Genomic DNA, 17634 nt, shown 5'->3' with positions numbered 1-17634 from the left:
ACAAAGCACGTTAAGCAAAAAAACAAAACAAAACAAAAAAAACCTACCAATAAACTCAGAAAAACTAGTTCTTCATTATTTTAGCATGCTAAATAATCCATTTGGTATTAAGGACCTATCCAATACACTCTAAAATCTAGATCAGAGACTGACGTATTTTGCTGTCCATGCTGTTATTAATTAAAAGTTAAATCAAAACAGCTTACTTCCACAAAGACAAACAGAATTGTCATATTGTCTATTACTAATGATTACAAATAGCTCAGAGACCATAAGAAAAGATATAACAGGAACATGGATAATCTCTCCAAAGTAAAAAAAAAAAAAAGTGATCCTAATATTTTTGTGTTCCAGTTCTATGATAATCTTTGGCACTGAAAAATTATTAAAAACAAATACTGATTTAATAGATAATTAGGATATTAACTTACTCTTTTATCTTTTGCTTTGAGAGAAGGTTCAAGTTCATCATGATTCCTTAAAGCTACCCTTAAACAAAAATATGCATTAATTTTAATCTTAATTACTCGTTTTTTTAAGGTAGCATGTGAGTGGACAGTTATACCTCTTTTCTTAGAGTTTTCTGCCTTAACTCTTTCACTAACTCCCTATATAATTATGCCCAAGTCACTTACTCTCTGACCTCAGTTATTTACTAATTAGCAAGGTTAGATGAAAAGATTACTAAGTCCTTACAGCTTACAACTAATATTAAAAGTGTACAGACTCTGCACACTAATTTCAGAAGTAAATGCTAAAATAATAGAATCATAGTAGGACTAGTCAGGACAGTACCATGTTATTCACTCTTTTAATATATTAAAATGTCTCAGACAAACTGGAAGGAAATATTTAAGAAAAAGAACAATTGTGGAAACTGTATTTTAAACTGACCCATCTAATTATAATAAAAATACCTACAATGTTATTGAACTATCCACGCAGGCTTCTCTAGCTGTAGCTTGAAATTCTTGCATCTATATTGTGAATAAGCATTAAAATTTTTTTCTTAGTGTTAAAAGGTAAACAACAAAAGAAATTAACATAAAAATCTCATTTCTATCACTTCATATGAGACAAAATCTTACTAAAATATTTTTATATTTAAGAAGAAAGCTAATAATATAAATTATATTAAAAATAATAGTAGTAATTTTAAATCTTGCATCAGGAAGGAAAGTGACTTTCTTGTTGCCCCAATTACTCATTTCTACTTCAGTCCAAAAGGTTTGAAAGAAAATCAAAAATACTAGGTTGGTACCAAATAAATTTTAAAAAATTTAATAATATACTTTAAAGCAAATATATGTATAAGAGGATGGAAATCAGAAAACATACTCTAATAATTGTATGGTAAATATAAAATAAATACTGAATAAATACAAAATAACTTCTGATTTCTAGCTTACTCCAAGTTTAATAACAGGCTCATCAGCTCCACTCAAATTAAAATTGTAAACATCATCCCTGTAAAAATGAAGAGAAACATTAACTCCATTATACAATAAAATTTTTCTTCAAATGTGAAAACTTTTAAGATTTATGAAAAATTACTTACAATGGGCATTCTGAAGTAACATTAACAAAAGTAGTCTTCAGTTGTCTATAACTTTTTTTCTGAACCTTCTCCTAAATACAAAGAAATTAACACAAAACCATTCATACTTGCACCTTGCTTGTCAAACAGCATACACAACTAAACTTTCATGTATTATTCTAATGGTGTTTTCATCAAAATAAATTTTACATTTGTGATAGTTTCTTTAATTATCCACACTTTATATATATAATGATATATAAAAAGACAACCAACAAGCACCTGCTATATAGCAGACACAGGAACTATATTCAATATCCTGCAATAATCTATAATGGAGAACAATCTGAAAAAGAATATATATGTATGTGTGTGTGTGTGTGTGTGTGTATGCATACTACATGTAACTTTGCTGTATACCTAAAATTAACACCACGTCGTAAATTACCTATACTGCAATTACAAATGAATAAAGGGTAAAAAAGAATACCACCAACCTCAGAGTTTTACAAGAATAAAATAAATGTATATGAAAAAAAAGTTGAAGACTTAAGTACTAAGAACATAATAGAAAGTATTATAAATCAAACACAAAATTGATATTCTTATATCTTTAATATTTATTGACATTATTGTATATAGGTAAATGACCTCACTGGTATTCTGAATTCAGTAATTCTAGGATTACAAAACAAGCATGCTTCTACTCCCCTCCCACCACCACCCCACCCCCCGCCCTGAGAATCTCATTTGCTTTAACTGTTAAATAAAAAAACTTTGGGAGAGGCTAAAATTTATGCAGAATCTCAGGTGAATTAGTCAAAACTGTGTCAGCCAACTATTAATAGTATTGTTAGGGAAAAATGTATGTAAATTTACTCCTATAGCCTACTGCTCAAAGTATATTCAATATGATCAAAAAGTAAGCACAAAAGAAGTAAAATAAAATCTCAACATATTTAAGTAATTATGTTATTGACATAATTTAACTATATCACTAAATGATTGATTACTGATCAGAAATAAAGTCTAATTTAATATCTGGAAGTTGGAAATATTAAAACTAAAATACTCATTTTAGTTGTGATTCTTCAATTTTATTTATTTATTTTGGCTGTTTCATAATAATTTGCATTATTCCAAAAAGTTTATCCTTCAATACTTTACTCTTTTAATTACTTATCTAACTTAAACTTTCCAAAATGACTTTTACCAGTGTTTACATACATTTGCTCAATTCATCTTTTGCAGGTCAGTTTTTGCTAGGTATTACAGAAGATACAAAAATAAAGCAACTGTTTTAAAGAAGGTACAAATGTGAGCAAAGATCTTACTTATACAGGATACAAAAATGAGTCTAAACAGTTACATTCTAGAAGACAGAAGAGAGAAAGAAAAAACTGCCAACAGTGAATAAAATATCAAAAAAAGGGACAACAACACTGCTGCACAGATTCAGAATTCTCCCCCATTTGGATTTTGAGTCAGACTCTGAAGCAAGGTCTGCAAGGAGGAATAAAGTTCTGACGCTGAGAAAAGAGGTTAAAGAACCTGGTGACTCACTTCAAAGTTCTTTCCGAAGGGGGAAGAAAAAGAATAAACACAGGAAAGACACTTCAGGGAATCTTATTCTGTTTCAGCTAAACAAGACATGTCTAGGAAACTAATATTGTCGAGTAATTCAGACTTTTAAGAGGTCTAGGGGCCAGCTTAGGTCTCCACCTAATTCAACAAGCAACAGAGACCAAAGAAAGATTTTTGAATAAGAGAATGACATGACTGAAGCTGTGTGCTTTGGAAAGTAAAAAAGCTAGTACTGAGGGTAATGAATGGATTGGCACAGAGAAAATATTAGCGATAAAAAGAATTGCATAAAGCTGGGGATTCGAAATAAAAAAAACAAACTGGAGTTGGCATGGTCTGGAGAAGAAGATTCAAGAGGAAATTACAGAAGGAGAATCTCAAAACTTAAAATTAAGCGGAGATAACTGTGAGGAATAAATCAAAGATAACTGATATTTTAAACCTGGCTGAAGAGTAAATGCTTCTAACAAAAATATGGACTTCAGAATAATCTTATTGTCAGGAGAGATAGGATGAGCTAGGAAAAAAAAATGGTCTGAATCATGTACCAAAAAGTAAAAATATCACACATATATGTTAAAAGAAGCATTTTCTTTGAAAAGCGGAACAGAAGTTTAGGGGGCTATCTTGAATACTTGACACTAAACCTCTCAGTTGTTTAATCTGTCTTTCAATATGCTGAAAACATTAAATCTACATCCATCCTACAGTAAGGTACTTTACTGTAAAGTTAAATTATCATTGACTTTGACTATACGTTTGGTGTAATTAAATAAATGAAACTTACCTTACCGAGCTGTAGATCTGATTTGTTTGAAAAACCACTATAAAAAAGGTTTTGTCAGTTAAAAAGGCAATTAAAATGTCAGTAGAATGTATTTCATAAAAGCCATTTTATATAAGGTAAAACATATTTGGGTCACTAAGTCTATATTTAATATGCTACAAATAACTGAAATGTGACAGTACTAGTCTAATACCTTTGCAACTTCAGCCATACTTTACTAACAGTAACAATAATAGAATCTAAGCTGAATCACTCATGCAGCAGGAGGTGCCAGGCAATTTAAAATGAATGATTCTGCCATAAGACTAATTTTTTCCATGCCATATAAAGCCAAAATTAATTTAAACATGAACCAACCACCTGGAAGACTATAAAGAAATATTTTATAATAAAATAAAACTTTCAAAAAGACTGCAAACAAGGAATACATCATTTGCTATATAAAATAACTCATTTTAGCTCATTTAAGTTTGGTATTTTCTTCAGCAATATATTTAAATATATTTAGTTTTATTCATCACAGACTCAATAAATACAATTTCTAAAATGTCTATATCCTAAAGATTTCTGAAATGGTATGCTGCACCATTATTATATTCTTAAATGACTACTTCTAATTTTAGTTCCCTTTCTACATAATATAAGCAGATACTATTTATAAAAGTAAATAAGTACCTGTGTTTTCAAATGGAAAGTTACATTATCTGCAAGTATGTTTAAAACTAACCTTAAAACTATGTAAAATAATTTAGTTGTATGTGTCAGGAAAATATTCATTTCTAAAGTTTAAGAGCATACCTGTCAATCAAAGACTCCTTTGATTTTCTTGCAGACTGTATGCTGTCCTTTGGCTGGTATCGCTTATTAATTTGGTTTATCAAAGATTCTGCTGCATCAGTAAATCCTTTCCCTTTTGATTTTTCTCTCTGAAATAATTTATAAGTTACTTAAAAACTCTACCAGTTAACCTTCAAAGGAAAAAAAAAGGCTGAAAATAAAATTTAAGAAAAATCTGGTTCATTAAATAACTACAAAGAGGAATAAAAGGGGTCAGAAATTTATTGTTTTAAAAAAGAAATTATTTAATAAATTTTGGCTTTGTTAGGCACTAAAACAACCTAGGATACAGTCTTTTAACATATAGAACTGTGCAGAGTGCTTGGTAGCAGTTAAAAAAATGTTTCTATCCAGGCGGGGAAAACTGTAAAAAACTGAAAGAAACCAAGAGTTGGTTCTTTGAAATGATCAATAAAATTGATAATTGATAAGCCTCTGGCCAAATAAGGAAAAAAGAGAAAAAAGACAGAATTTACTAATATCAGAGATGAGAGGCAATCACATGGATAATAAATCACAAGGCTAATAAAAAAGTATTATGAACAACTCTATGTTAATGAATTTGATAACCCAAACTGACCAATTCCTTGAAAGATAAGCTTTACCAAAACTCACAGAGAGAAATAAATTACCTGAATAGGCCTAATCTATTAAAAAAAAGTGAATCAATAATTAATACCTGCCAAAATAGCAACAGGCCAATGGGTTCACCTTTGGGTTTTATTGAACACTTAAGGAAGAATCATAATTTTTCACAACCTTTCAGAAGGCAGAAGCAGAGGGAGTACTTCTAAGCTCCCTGTATGAAACCAATATACCCTAGTACCAAAATCAAAGAACTTACAAGAAAGGAAAACTACAGGCTAGCATCTTTTATAAACATAGGTACAAAAAGCCTCAACAAAAAGTTTAGCAAATTGAATCCAACAATGTAGAAAAAAAATTATGTACCACAACCAAGTGGACTTAATTTCAGGTATGTGATGTTGATTCAACATTTGAAAATCAACTAATATAAGCCATACTAAGTAAGAAACATAGTAAGATCATATCAATAGATGTACCAAAGCATTTGACAAAATCCAATATCCACTCACAATTCTCAGTAAACTAGGAATGGAGGGGAATGTCCTCAACTTGATAAAGAACATCTAAAAAAAATTATAGCTAGCATTACAACTTAAAGAAGAGAAACTAGATATTTTCCCACTGATAAGAGAAACAAGGAAAGATCTCTGCTGTCACCACTCCTATAAAACATCATTCTAGAAGTCTTACAAAATGCCCTAGGACAGGAAAAGGAAATATACTACACACATACTGGAAGACTTGGATTACTGTGATATTGAATGGTTTGCCTTGGAAATGAACAGAGATCATTCTGTCGTTTTTGAGATTGCATCCAAGTACTGCATTTCGGACTCTCTTGTTGACCATGATGGCTACTTCATTTCTTCTAAGGGATTCCTGCCCGCAGGAGTAGATATAATGGTCATCTGAGTTAAATTCACCCATTCCAGTCCATTTTAGTTCGCTGATTCCTAGAATGTTGATGTTCACTCTTGCCATCTCGTTTGACCACTTCCACTTTGCCTTGATTTACAGACCTGACATTCCAGGTTCCTATGCAATACTGCTCTTTATAGCATCAGACCTTGCTTCTATCACCAGTCACATCCACAACTGGGTATTGCTTTTGCTTTGGCTCCATCCCTTCATTCTTTCTGAAGTTATTTCTCGACTGATCTCCAGTAGCATATTGGGCACCTACTGACCTGGGGAGTTCCTCTTTCAGTATCCTATCATTTTTCCTTTTCATACTGTTCATGGGGTTCTCAAGGCAAGAATACGGAAGTGGTTTGCCATTCCCTTCTCCAGTGGACCACATTCTGTCAGACCTCTCCACCATGACCCACCTGTCTTGGGTGGCCCCACTGGCATGGCTTAGTTTCTTAGACAAGGCTGTGGTCCTAGTGTGATTAGATTGACTAGTTTTCTGTGAGGATGGTTTCAGTGTGTCTGCCCTCTGATGCCCTCTTGCAACACCTATCGTCTTACTTGGGTTTCTCTTACCTTGGACGTGGGCTATCTCTTCACGGCTGCTCCAGCAAAGGGCAGCTACTGCTCCTTATCTTGGACGAGGCTTATCTCCTCACCGCTGCCCTTCCTGACCTTGAACATGGAATAGCTCCTCTAGGCCCTCCTGCGCCCACACAGCCACCGCTCCTTGGATGTGGGGTAGCTCCTCCTGGCCGCCACCCCTGACCTCGGATGTGGGGTAGCTCCTCTTGGCCGTTCCTGTGCTGTTGCAGCCTGGCACTCTCGGCCGCTGCCCCTAACCTCAGCTGCCCCTGACCTCAGCTGCCCCTTGGGTATGGGGTCCTCCCAGCTTCTGCCCATCCTCTCGGCTATGTGTGCCGGTCGCAGCCACTCACGCTAATCCAAGTCTATGCCCCAACAAGTAATGCTGAAGAAGCTGAACGGTTCTCTGAAGACCTACAGGAACTTTTAGAACTAACACCCAAAAAAAGATGTCCTTTTCATTATAGGGGACTGGAATGCAAAAAGTAGGAAGTCAAGAAACACCTGGAGTAACAGGCAAATTTGGCCTTGGAATACAGAATGAAGCAGGGCAAAGACTAATAGAGTTTTGCCAAGAAAATGCACTGGTCATAGCAAACACCCTCTTCCAACAACACAAGAGAAGACTCTACACATGGACATCACCAGATGGTCAACACCGAAATCAGATTGATTATATTCTTTGCAGCCAAACATGGAGAAGCTCGATACAGTCAACAAAAACAAGACCAGGAGCTGATTGTGGCTCAGATCATGAACTCCTTATTGCCAAATTTCAGACTTAAATTGAAGAAAGTAGGAAAAACCGCTAGACCATTCAGGTATGACCTAAATTAAATCCCTTATGATTATACAGTGGAAGTGAGAAATAGATTTAAAGGACTAGATCTGAGAGATAGAGTGCCTGATGAACTATGGAATGAGGTTTGTGACACTGTACAGGAGACAGGGATCAAGACCATCCCCATGGAAAAGAAATGCAAAAAAGCAAAATGGCTGTCTGGGGAGGCCAAACAAATAGCTGTGAAAAGAAGAGAAGTGAAAAGCAAAGGAGAAAAGGAAAGATATAAGAATCTGAATGCAGAGTTCTAAAGAATAGCAAGAAGAGATAAGAAAGGCTTCCTCAGCTATCAATGCAAAGAAATAGAGGAAAACAACAAAATGGGAAAGGCTAGAGATCTCTTCAAGAAAATCAGAGATACAAAGGGAACATTTCATGCAAAGATGGGCTTGATAAAGGACAGAAATGGTATGGATGTAACAGAAGCAGGAGATAGTAAGAAGAGGTGGCAAGAATACACGGAAGCACTGTACAAAAAAGATCTTCACGACCCAGATAATCATGATGGTATAATCACTCACCTAGAGCCAGACATACTGGAATGTGAAGTCAAGTGGGCCTTAAAAAGCATCATTACAAACAAAGCTAGTGGAGGTGATGGAATTCCAGTTGAGCTATTTCAAATCCTGAAAGATGATGCTGTGAAAGTGCTGCACTCAATATGCCAGCAAACTTGGAAAACTCAGCAGTGGCCACAGGGCTGGAAAAGGTCAGTTTTCATTCTAATCCCAAAGAAAGCTCAAACTACCTTACAATTGCACTCATCTCACACGCTAGCAAAGTAATGTTCAAAACTCTACAAGCCAGGCTTCAACAGTATGTGAACCATGAACTTCCAGATGTTCAAGCTGGATTTAAAAAAGGCAGAGGAACAAGAGATCAAATTGCCAACATCTGTTTGATCATCAAAAAAGCAAAAGAGTTCCAGAAAAACATCTACTGCTTTATTGACTATGCCAAAGCCTTTGACTGTGTGGATCACAACAAACTGTGGAAAATTCTTTAAGAGATGGGAATACCAGACCACCTGACCTGCCTCTTGAGAAATCTGTATGCAGGTCAGCAAGCAACAGTTAGAACTGGACATGGAACAACGGACTGGTTCCAAATTGGGAAAGGAATACGTCAAGGCTGTATACTGTCACCCTGCTTATTTAAATTATATGCAGAGTACATCATGAGAAATGCTGGACTGGAAGAAACACAAGCTGGAATCAAGATTTCTGGGAGAAATATCAATAACCTCAGATATGCAGATGACACCACCCTTATGGCAGAAAGTGAAGATGAACTAAAGAGCCTGTTGATGAAAGTGAAAGAGGAGAGTGAAAAAGTTGTCTTAAAGCTCAACACTCAGAAAACGAAGATCATGGCATTCGGTCCCATCACTTCATGGGAAATAGACGGGGAAACAGTGAAAACAGTGACCAAATTTATTGTTTTGGCCTCCAACATCACTGCAGATGGTGACTGCAGCCATGAAACTGAAAGATGCTTGCTCCTTGAAAGAAAAGTTATGACCAACCTAGACAGCCTATTAAAGAGCAGAGACATTACCTTGCCCTCAAAGGTCTGCCTAGTCAAAGCTATAGTTTTTCCAGTAGTCACGTATGGATGTGAGAGTTGGACCATAAAGAAAGCTGAGCACTGAAGAACTGATGCTTTTGAATTGTGGTGTTGGATAAGACTCTTGAGAGTCCCTTGGACAGCAAGGAGATCCAACCAGTCAGTCCTAAAGGAAATCATCCCTGAATATTCATTGGAAGGACTGACACTGAAACTGGAACTGCAATACTTTGGCCACCCTGATGCTGGGAAAGATTTAAGGCAGGAAGAAAAGGGGACGACAGAGGATGAGATAGCATCACTCAGAGGTTGGATGGCATCAGTGACTTAATGGACATGGTTTGGGGTGGACTCCGGGAGTTGGTGATGGACAGGGAGACCTGGTGTGCTGCAATCCATGGGGTTGCAAAGAGGTGGACACAACTGAGTGACTGAACAAATATAGCATGACATAAAATATACTATTTTAATCACTTTTTAAGTTCATATGTTTTTATATATAGTAAATAATAAATTATTACTACCTCTTCTTGAGATTACCAGAATAAAGACAGGGTATACTCACCTTGATAAAAGTGTGGCAAAAACAAACCTCCCCTAAAAGAGTGTATTAAGAACTTTTACATAATTGGAGTCAATGTAGGAAATCTGTACTACTGAACTATAGATGTTTTATTTCTCTGGGCTTATCCAGTGGAAGACAGGATCAGACAGATGACTATCTTGGAGGACAGTGGCAGAAACTCTAGCATAGTAATAAAGAGAGTGCACTATGAAGGAGTGAAAAGAACTTCTGAAAACAAGTTGATTTTTAAAAAAATCAGAGCACAGCTTAGAAAAGATGATCAAGTTTTGGTGCTTCCAGGAAAAAATAATGACTAAATCGAAAAATTCTGTGGAGTGATTCTAAATTCCAATGAAAACAGTTTAAAATTGAAAGACAGATCAACACTCAGACAACAAAAACCTTACTTCCACTGTCTGAAGAAACTAAATAGCAGCTAAGACTAGGAAGAAGAACAGCATACTGATAAGAAAAAAATAATCGAAAGGATTTGGTTAAAAAAGAAGGCAGCTAAAATAGAAAACATGATTTGCAGGTTGAAAACAAAATAAAGAGTAGTCTGGTCAAGACAAATTAAATAATATCTAATTATATAAAACTGAAAAATTAGCTATTAAATATTTCACTTGTACACTAAAATGCTCCAATATATAAGCATTTTACATTGACTCTAGAATCTGGCTACCTAGTTATTAGTAATACTCTGGAAGATAAATGAAGGCCTATAGATCCTGTATCTTTTAAGGCACAGTGAAGAAACGGATTGTATTATTGCCAGTGGAAATGTATTCACATTAGAAAATTTTCTTTAATCTGCATCTTGATAGCAATGACCAAAGAAAAGATTTATGGTAACCACAACAAAAAGGAAACTTTAGTCTCAAAATATGGTGTATACTAGCTAAAACTGTTCTGGAGGTGTTCTACAGACAATGAATCTGAAGAAAAGGAGGCTCCGATGAAGACGAACAACATGTTTCCTCCACCCCATTTACATCCTTTCTTAAAAAGCCTTGTCAAACTTACAGGCAAAATCCAAGAAATGTTTCAGATGCTACTATGTGCAAAGCTGTGCTAGGCCATACAGGAAAACGAATGTTGAACAACACAGTCTCTATACTTTAGTAGGTTAAAACGGGGGAAAAAAACCACACAACCATTTACTGAAAAGGAAGATAAGCACATAAGAGAGCCATAGACAGTTCTATACCATATTCAAAAGAATCTGGGGGACAGAGTGGGGAGACCCAACAAGAGGAGACAAGGAACTTCAGGGCTCATACATGCTATACCTATTTACATGCCTGCTATGCACTAGTGGGCACACAAGTTCTATCACTATGGGACTGGGGAGAGGTCAGAAAAGAGTTCAGGAGCACTCATTCTCAGAGTCTAACCTTGAATTAAAGAACAGGGTATTACTTTCTTGGCTACCAGTGGGGAGAGGGAAGAGGAGAAGGGTAAAATAAGGGGTATGGGATTAAGAGATGCAAGCTACTAAGTATAAAATAGATGCACAACAAGGGTAAATCACATAGCACAGAGAAACACAGCTGTTGTTGTAATAACTTTAGAAAGAATATAAGCTATAAAAATATTGAATCATATTACACACCTGAAACTAATGTAATACTATATAAATCAACTACAGTTCAATTAAGAAAAGCACAGGGGAATTACAAACATTAAATTTGTAGCTGTTAATCAAGCTTCTTTCACTTTATGTTATTAAGGCGGCCTATTATAGGTATGCAGAAATAAAACACACTGAAAACTCACCGTGTTTTTTTGTTTCAGATCCCAGGAATTAAACTCAGACGTCAATCTTCTCCCTGATTTTCTATGACTTTTTGCATTTTTCTGAGGAGAAGGGCTTTGATCACAAGTATCAGTATTCACATCTTTTGACAACACGTATTTCTTCTTGTAGATCACAGATTCTTCAACTGTCTTATTTAGGAGAACTGATTTAAAAGTAGTTTCAGATTCAATACACCAATCACTCTGCTTGGCATTCTCAATACTTTTCTCCTCCGGGTGTGTAGAGTGACCTGGTTGCTGTCTGCTTCGGCGGCAGTCATCTGCTTCTGCTTTATCTGTTCTGTTATGCTGCATTATCTCCTTCCTATACTGTACCTTTCCTGCTTCCTCAGAATTATCATCAGATATTGAAGAGGATGATTTTTGTTTACTAAGTGTTTGGTTGATAACAATATCTAGTGGGAAAATGAGAAATTAATCCTTATTAAATTTATAAATTGATCATATATAAAATTTATTAAAACCAAAATATTTGTTAAGACATTTCAAGAAATGAGTATTTCCTTGAATAACTATTTTATATACAGCGAAAACTGTTTCACCTTGATTAAATGTGTCTCTTGATGAAGTACTTGCTCTTTGGTTATTACACAGCTTAATATTTGTTACAGGTGTCCAACATGCCCATTTGGAGTGCATTTTATCTCCACAGGTATTGTCTAAAACATCAGGTAACCTGAAAAATAATTCATTTGCTCATTATAAAACCTTAGCCTATCACTCTGGTATAAGGTCTTGACTTTTCCTTAGTCAATGTTTATTGATAGAAATTTGTTAAAGTATAGAAAAATTTTCAAAAGTCTTGATGAAAATTAATACTATATAATTTATTAAAGAATATTATTTTTAAAATTCCATTATTGCTTCTATTTTGTGATCTACCTAAATACATCTCAGGTATCTGACATATATCTTCATGGGTATTTAAACTTGGTTAAATTTCTTCTTATTCATGCTTTATTATTTTAAAGCTTTTATTCATTTTAAGTCTCTCAATTGGAAGAGTTATATCAGTTGATACAGAAAAAACATAGAAGCTATTCGCCACGGTACTATCATAATACTTGAAAGATGATTAGTTCTATAACCAATACTACATTCTAAGAACATAAAGGGCTTTTCCTTTAAATTTGTTTATCAGTTGCTAAGTCACGTCCGACTCTTTGCAACCCCATGGACTGCAGCATGCCAGTTTTCTCTGTCCTTCATTATCTCCCTGAGCTTGTTTAAACTCATGTCCATTGAGTTAGTGATGCCATTCAACCATCTCATCCTCTGTTGCCCCATTCTCCTCTTCCCCTCAATCTTTCTCAGAATCAGGGTCTTTTCCAATGAGTTAGCTCTTCGTGTCAGATGGCGAAAGTATCGGAGCTTCAGCTTCAGCATCAGTCCTTCCAAAGAGTACTCAGGGTTGATTTTCTTTAGGATTGACTCATTTGATCTCCTTGCTGTCCAAGGGACTCTCTAGAGTCTTCTCCAGCACCAGTTTGAAAACATCAACTCTTCGGTGTGCAGCCTTCTTTATGGTCCAACTCTCACATCCATATGTGACTACTGGAAAAACCACAGCTTTGATTATATGGATCTTTGTGGGCAAAGTGATGTCTCTGCTTTTTAATATGCTGTCTAAGTCTGTCATAGCTATTCTTTCAAGGCACAAGCGTCTTTTAATTTCATGGCTGTAGTTACCATCTGCATTGATTTTGGAGCCCAAGAAAACAAAATCTGACAGTTTGCACATTTTCCCCATCTATTTCCCATGAAGTGATAGGCCATGGTCTTTTAAATCTGTTATATGATCTTTTAAATGTTACAGTCATCTAAATAGAGAAACATTATAGGCTAAATGACTAGATGGATATTCTCATACTTACACAGGTTTATCTAGTCTTCCTGCTGCCTGTGAATCGAGAACAATTTCCTGGAGTTCACCTAAATGAAACAAAAATTATGGTATCCTCATTTTTTCATCCAGTTGGTAGGGTTAAATGAAAGCTAGTGTAGAATTTGATCAAAGTTCATATATTGGGATGGAGAGATTGATTGATCTCATTTTCCCGCTGCTGCTGCTGCTGCTGCTAAGTCACTTCAGTCGTGGCCGACTCCGTGTGACCCCATAGATGGCAGCCCACCAGGCTCGCCCATCCCTGGGATTCTCCAGGCAAGAACACTGGAGTGGGTTGCCATTTCCTTCTCCAATGCAGGAAAGTGAAAGTGAAAATGAAGTCGCTCAGTCTTGCCCGACCCTCAGCGACCCCATGGACTGTAGCCTACCAGGCTCCTCCGTCCATGGGATTTTCCAGGCAGGAGTACTGGAGTGGGGTGCCATTGCCTTCTCCCCATCTTCCCACTCCCAGACCCAAACTTCCTGGGAACAAAGGCTGTTATTATACTTCCCCATAATTTCTAAGTTCTCTGCATAGAGCTGAATGTATTCATTATAAATCTTTTTCAAATAAATGAAGCTCAGTGAAGTTAATGTATAGAAATATATATGTATGTGTATATATATGTGTGTGTGTATATATATATATATATATATATATATATATATATATATGAAAGAATGACAAAAATTGAACCAAAAAGTACTTACTAAAATTTTGGTTTGGGAATTCAGTGTCCTTATTTTCTGTCTTTTCTACAACTTTAGTAGTTTTGATAGGCTACAAACAGAAATTTTAATATAAATTTGAATTAAGGCATTATATGAAAATGACTTTTAAAAGTTGAGTATTAAAGTTTAAAACTTTAAAATTTTGCCTTATGATTAAAAGTTGAATAGTTGTTTCTTTCATAAAATTATGCCCATTCTAGAATACTCTCTTATCCTAAAACACAAGAAAGTACCTTTTATTGCAGATTAGGAGGCATTATAGCCTATAAATTTTCTGATCTCAGCCATAGCTAGAAAAATAATGTAATTTTTCTGAGAATTTCTGGAACCTCCATGCCATGTCATCTATTGCTCTTGATCTCATAGGCTGCATCTATTCTGTCTTTTCTCAATATACATATGAACTGGAGTGTCAAATGATCTTGTAAAGTTTTGGCCACTGCCCAGGTAACTTCTTGATGACAACAAGCTTCTTTCTTTCCACAGCCACATATACACACTTGTTCAGACAAAATAAAAATATGTCATCACTATCAGAAAAATATACTCCCTAGCTAAGATATTCTGCTTTATCCTATCTCCTCTAATCTAGCCAGTGGTTCTCCACACTGGGAGAAGAGCAGTATGAAACTGTACAAGTGCACAGGGTATGTTCTACCCTTATCTTTCCGCCACATAACCATTACTTTTTTTTTTACATCCACCATCTTTTTTTTCAACTGTAATACCAAGACTGCTAAACTTTACTTGAGGAAATTATACTTATTACTGAACTAATGCCATGGTAAGATTTATAGTCTTTAATGTGAACTGGGCCCTCAACACTGCCTACCACTTGTACTTATTCTTAGCCCTCTCCACTATCCCTCAGTGCTTATTCCAAATCTTCATGTGTCCCTGAGCCCTCTGCATCAAGAGAAGCTCAACATCCTCACCCTTCAGAGAAAACAAAAACTTTTGAGCTGTTCATCTATAAACTTATCTGTATCTCTTGATTACCTATTTCTCCAAGATACAACTTGCTCTTATCCATTCCCTGCTCTGTCCCATTTCTTCAACTACCTGGAAAGAATGTGCTCCTTGATATCCATCTGACTAATAACCTTTACTGACTCCAAAAATCAACTCACTCTCCATCTCCTAAAAGAACATCTCCTGATCTTTATCCTCCTCTCCAGCTCTGCGATTAGAGAGAGTTGTCTGCCCTCTGTGCTGTGCTAAGTCACTTTAGTCATGTCCAGCTGTTTGTGACCCCATGGACTGTAGCCTACCAGGCTCCTCTGTCCTTGAGATTCTTCAGGCAAGGATACTGGAGTGGGTTACCATGCCCTTCTCCAGGGGATCTTCCCAACCCAGGGATTGAACCCAGTCTCCTGCATTGCAGGCGGATGCTTTACCACTAATGCCACCTGGGAAGCCCATCTGCCTCTCCATTAGGCTTTAACTGCATCCTGTATGTATATCTGAGAACACATACAACAGAATACAAGAATGATGGCAAGTTCATTTCTCTTACTGAACATATAAACCAAGAGTTGAATAAGTATTTCTAAATTTTATTGTTAGCACAGTGAGTGATAAGACCTTACTTTTAAGGACAAAAAATGACATGTAAAAAAAATTTAAAAGCAATACTTTTTAAAAAAGTAAGACACTCACTGCTTAAGTAAGACCCAGTTTGCAAAAAAAGTTAGTTCAACAGTATTTCTACAATAGTGTGATTAAAAACTTAATATTTAAAAATGCTTTCAAAGTAAAGTTACTTTGTCTATATTATCTCCTCTCTTTTTTTCTTCAGATGGTCTAGATTTAAGTGATACAGCATAATCCACTCCTTGTTCCGATGTTTTAGAAACACTAGGTTTTTCTGTAGAACTCGTCATTTGCAGTGGTGGTTTAATTCTTCTTTTTCGTGGTGTTGCTAGAATGGAGGACAAAGGACTTATATTTGTTGGATTTTAAAACTGTATGTTGCTATCACTGAGATACTTTTTGCTGAAGAAAGTTAAAAAGGGGGGTCTTCTAGGATGGGTCCCAGGTTTCTGATTTAGATGAGTAACTCAATATGGATTCCATTTACCAAGGTAAGAAATGAAGAGAAACTGGCAGGGAGGGTGGAAAGATGAATTTATTTTGTACTTGTTAAGTCTGAGAAGTGTGTGAAACATTAATTTCCCACTAGGCAAGCAGATTTTGGGAATAGAAGGTCACTATTAAATTGTCATAAAGATTAAATAATGCTGTGTTTACAGCAACTAGTATATAGCATTATTTTTGAACTTTTATTTAGCTCTTAGTATGTACCAGGCACAGTCTAAATGTTGCACAATACTTGTTTAACAAATAATTATTTAATCCTTTAAACAATTTAATGAGGTTAGACACTTTAGTCCCATTTCATAGAAAGGAAACTGGTTCTAAACTTACCTATGGAGTACACACCTGGAAGTGGGGAAACAAGCCCAAGCAGCCTTATTAACATTTTATCCACTATGTTATGCTGAGTCCTGCTTAAATTATAATAAGCTCTTAATACCAGATATTAATATTTTGAAAAATATTTATATAGATACCCATTAAATCTTTCACACATTTGATATTTTTTGACAGAAGACATCTGTGGTTCGTATTCTATCAATTTTTCTATCACAAAATTATCCCCTAGGTAAATTAGGTCCAGAATATTCCTAAATTTTAAAAATGCCTGCTTTAAATAATACTTGTTAGAAATCTTTTAAGATTATAAAACTTACATGTATTGACTAAAAGTATTGGACTTCTCACAGTGTATCTATCTGCACCAGGAACAATCATTGATGCTTCAGACATTTTTCTTTTGCTAGGAGTAATTATCTTAAAACATGAGGAAAAAACCACAGTAAATACACATTCTCTCTTGAAATTAAATATCCTACAATTTTATTCATAACATTTTACCTTGACTACACACAAAAGATGTATTTTATAAATAATATGATATTCAAATATTTCTGCATTTAGTCTGATTTGAAGGATTTTATCCTAGTATTAATAGTCAAAATGAGGATATTGTTTTAAAGAATATCCAGACTTAAATACAGGAACTTTATATGTTTTAGCTAAAAATATTTTATTGATACTCAGTTTGCCTAGTTAACCACTGGCTCACGTCTCCTATTCTATTTTATAAGGATAATGTTTGGAACACACATTTAGGTAAACTTGTTTGTGAAAGCTTTCATAATGTTAAACATTCTTCAAAATTCTGTGAAGACTAAACTGACTTTAGAGTAAAAAGCAGTTAAAAAAACAGGAGTAAAAAAATAAATAAAATCGGAATTCAGAGTTTCAGAGGCACACAAGCTGCTGCTGCTGCTGCTAAGTCGCTTCAATCATGTCCGACTCTGTGCAACCCCAC

The 17634-nt window shown here is 35.2% G+C and overlaps 1 protein-coding gene across 1 annotated transcript in view; it reads right to left on the bottom strand.

Annotated features, from left to right (window-relative positions):
• Window positions 1-17634, bottom strand: part of SYCP2 (synaptonemal complex protein 2) — a 63477-nt gene that overhangs the window by 15584 nt on the left and 30259 nt on the right. The window contains exons 17-28 of the mRNA XM_052651142.1: window positions 16991-17090; window positions 16001-16158; window positions 14217-14286; window positions 13495-13552; window positions 12163-12296; window positions 11579-12015; window positions 4707-4834; window positions 3909-3945; window positions 1559-1629; window positions 1410-1467; window positions 922-977; window positions 432-489 (exon numbers count right to left, since the gene is read on the bottom strand). Of these exons, the coding sequence (XP_052507102.1) occupies window positions 432-489; window positions 922-977; window positions 1410-1467; window positions 1559-1629; window positions 3909-3945; window positions 4707-4834; window positions 11579-12015; window positions 12163-12296; window positions 13495-13552; window positions 14217-14286; window positions 16001-16158; window positions 16991-17090 (1365 nt within the window). The remainder of the gene's footprint in view (window positions 1-431; window positions 490-921; window positions 978-1409; window positions 1468-1558; window positions 1630-3908; window positions 3946-4706; window positions 4835-11578; window positions 12016-12162; window positions 12297-13494; window positions 13553-14216; window positions 14287-16000; window positions 16159-16990; window positions 17091-17634) is intronic.

Source organism: Budorcas taxicolor, chromosome 13 (assembly GCF_023091745.1).
Source record: "Budorcas taxicolor isolate Tak-1 chromosome 13, Takin1.1, whole genome shotgun sequence".
Lineage (NCBI taxonomy): Eukaryota > Metazoa > Chordata > Mammalia > Artiodactyla > Bovidae > Budorcas > Budorcas taxicolor.
This window is presented reverse-complemented; position numbering and strand designations above follow the sequence as displayed.